This window comes from Emys orbicularis, chromosome 1, assembly GCF_028017835.1.
Source record: "Emys orbicularis isolate rEmyOrb1 chromosome 1, rEmyOrb1.hap1, whole genome shotgun sequence".
Classification (NCBI taxonomy): Eukaryota; Metazoa; Chordata; order Testudines; family Emydidae; genus Emys; species Emys orbicularis.
This window is the reverse complement of record NC_088683.1, coordinates 6902967-6905150: the sequence shown is the minus strand read 5'-3', so window position 1 is coordinate 6905150 and position 2184 is coordinate 6902967. Positions and strand designations below refer to the sequence as shown.

Here is a 2184-nt window from a genome sequence, read left to right as displayed (position 1 = left end):
AGGCTGGCCAATGGCCAGGTGGGCTTGGGCCCTGCCAGAGCCGGGGGCCGGGCCCAGCTGCCTTGGCGTGCAAGCGGTGAAAGGGGAGGCCCCCGGGCCCCATGTTTGCTTAGTGCCCGGCCGGGTGGGTGAAGGATGCGCAGAGCCAGCAGGGGCAGCACCAGGCGGTCGTGTTAGGAGAGCCCAGCGCCCCAAGCAGCCAGTGTGGTCATGGGGTGGGGGGGACTGGCCCGGTCCCAGGCCCAGAGCCCCGTGGCGGGGGGCCAGGGCTCTCACATAGCCACGTCGCGTGGGTCCAGCAGTGAGAAGGCCCCGTTCTTGCGGAAGAAGCTCTCGATGCGGCACTTGGGTGACGGGGGCACGTAGACGGTGGTGACTTTCCCTGGGCAGAGACACAAGGGGGGGCGATGAGCTGTGGGGGGCCTATTAGAACCCCAGACCCCCGCCCCAGAGCTGACTCATTGCCAACCTTCCCCTCTGGCAGCACTGGGCTCCCAATATCTCACTCCGGGGAGGGGGTCCCCTGACACCCCAGAGCGGTGACGCTGCCCTGCTCAGGGCTCAGCACCCCCACTGGATGCCCAGCGAGCCAGGAGGGCACCCCGGCTTTAACCCCGAGCCCTGGCGCCCTCCTGGGCAGAGCCACTCGCTGGGCTATCAGCTGGCAGCTGGTGCATGCCAGGCCCCCTCAGCACTAGAGCCTCCTGGCCAAGAACTACGGCCCTGCCTCTTGAGCCAGAGGGGAATCTCCATCACATCCCAGAACTATAGGGCCTATGACACACAGCGGAAGAGATCTCATCCCATCCAGCAGAGGGCAGCGCTTCTCTCCCCCCCCCCCCAGGTGATTGCACTATTAGCACAAACCCACCCTGTGCCAGCCAGGTGCCCCCACCTGGCCGGGGGGAGCTGGGGAACCCCTGACAAACAGCCAGCTGCTGCCACAAGTGATTTGCAGTATGCAAATGAGCACAGGCCGGCTGTGCTGATTGGCCCAGCCTGCTGCGAGGTCACAGCCGGCGTCATGGAGCATTCCGGAGGCACTGCCCCGAGGGGAGAGCGCCACCTAGTGGAACCCCCCACCTCTGCGCCCTCCATGCCAGCGCGGCCCCGGGCTATGGGCCGAGCTGGCCCTGTGGGCACAGACTTGAGCCGCGGGCAGAGCTCTGCCCCCTGGCGCCCGCCGCCCCGGCTCACCCATCTGCCAGCCGTAGACGAAGTTGGTGGTGACGGGGGTGTAGTACTTCTCCTCGGGCGCGCGGGCCGTGCGGAGGGTCAGGTAGCGCCGCCGGCCCTCGCCGTCCTGGGAGATGCCCTGGTACAGCAGCTGCCTCACCTCCGGCGCCACGGGCATCATCTCCCCCTCCTGGATGCCCCCAGCGGCCCTGGCGGGCTCCTCGGGCGGCTGCTCGGCCTGGGGCACAGGCGCCGGAGACTGGAGGGCGGGCAGCTTGAGCGGCTGCCTGGTGGCCTGCCGCCGCTGGCGCAGCTGCTCCTGCCTGGCCTTGACGGACGCCCCGTAGCGCTGGTGCCAGCGGAAGCGGAGCATCACCTCCTTGAGGTACTCCTCCTTCCAGAAGTCCTGCTGCAGCGTGTCCATGTTCAGCTGGCGCGCCATGATGGCACCTGCCGGCCGCCCCCGGGTTCCCTGCGCTCAGACGCCCCCGCGGCTACCCCCGTCTTCTGCCACGGGCCGGAGTGCTGCGGGGTGCCCCCCTGTGGCAAGGCTGAGCTGCGCCCCAAGGGCCTCCTGCACCAGGTAATCTGTGGGCACAAGTCTGGGGCTCGGGTCCCGTCCCTGCTGCCCTTCCCCCCCCCCAGCCCGGGGCAGCTGGTACCATTGTCAGCTGTGTTGCCATGGCAGCTGCATCACAGAGGCCGGGGGCAAGGGGCTGCCTGGCGCTGACCCGGCTGCCCTGCTCCGGGGCCCCAGCAATGGCTCCAGGGCAGGGATGTCTGAATCTCACCTGGAGCAGCCCCCCAGCGGTGCCCTCCATCCCCACGGCTGCCCGCGGCCCCTGCTGGCCAGCCCAGGGGGCACTGAGGCTGGGCATCGCTGCTCACATGCTGCCTGTCCCTGTGGCACCTCTGCCCCCTCGGTGAGTGTGGGGGGGACCAGCTGCCCCCAGGATCGGATGGGCCAGGGCTGTACTGGTGCTGATGAGAAAGGGGGGGTTGCTCTGT

At 69.1% G+C, this 2184-nt stretch overlaps 1 protein-coding gene across 1 annotated transcript; it reads right to left on the bottom strand.

The window, feature by feature from the left end:
* Nucleotides 1–272: 272 nt before the first annotated feature.
* SPMIP1 (sperm microtubule inner protein 1) lies at nt 273–1618 on the bottom strand. Its single transcript, XM_065401119.1, has 2 exons — nt 1198–1618; nt 273–382 (listed from the first exon to the last, which is right to left on the bottom strand). Exons 1-2 carry the CDS (start codon nt 1616–1618, stop codon nt 273–275), a joined length of 531 nt encoding a protein of 176 aa, XP_065257191.1.
* Between the last annotated feature and the right edge of the window lie 566 nt (nt 1619–2184).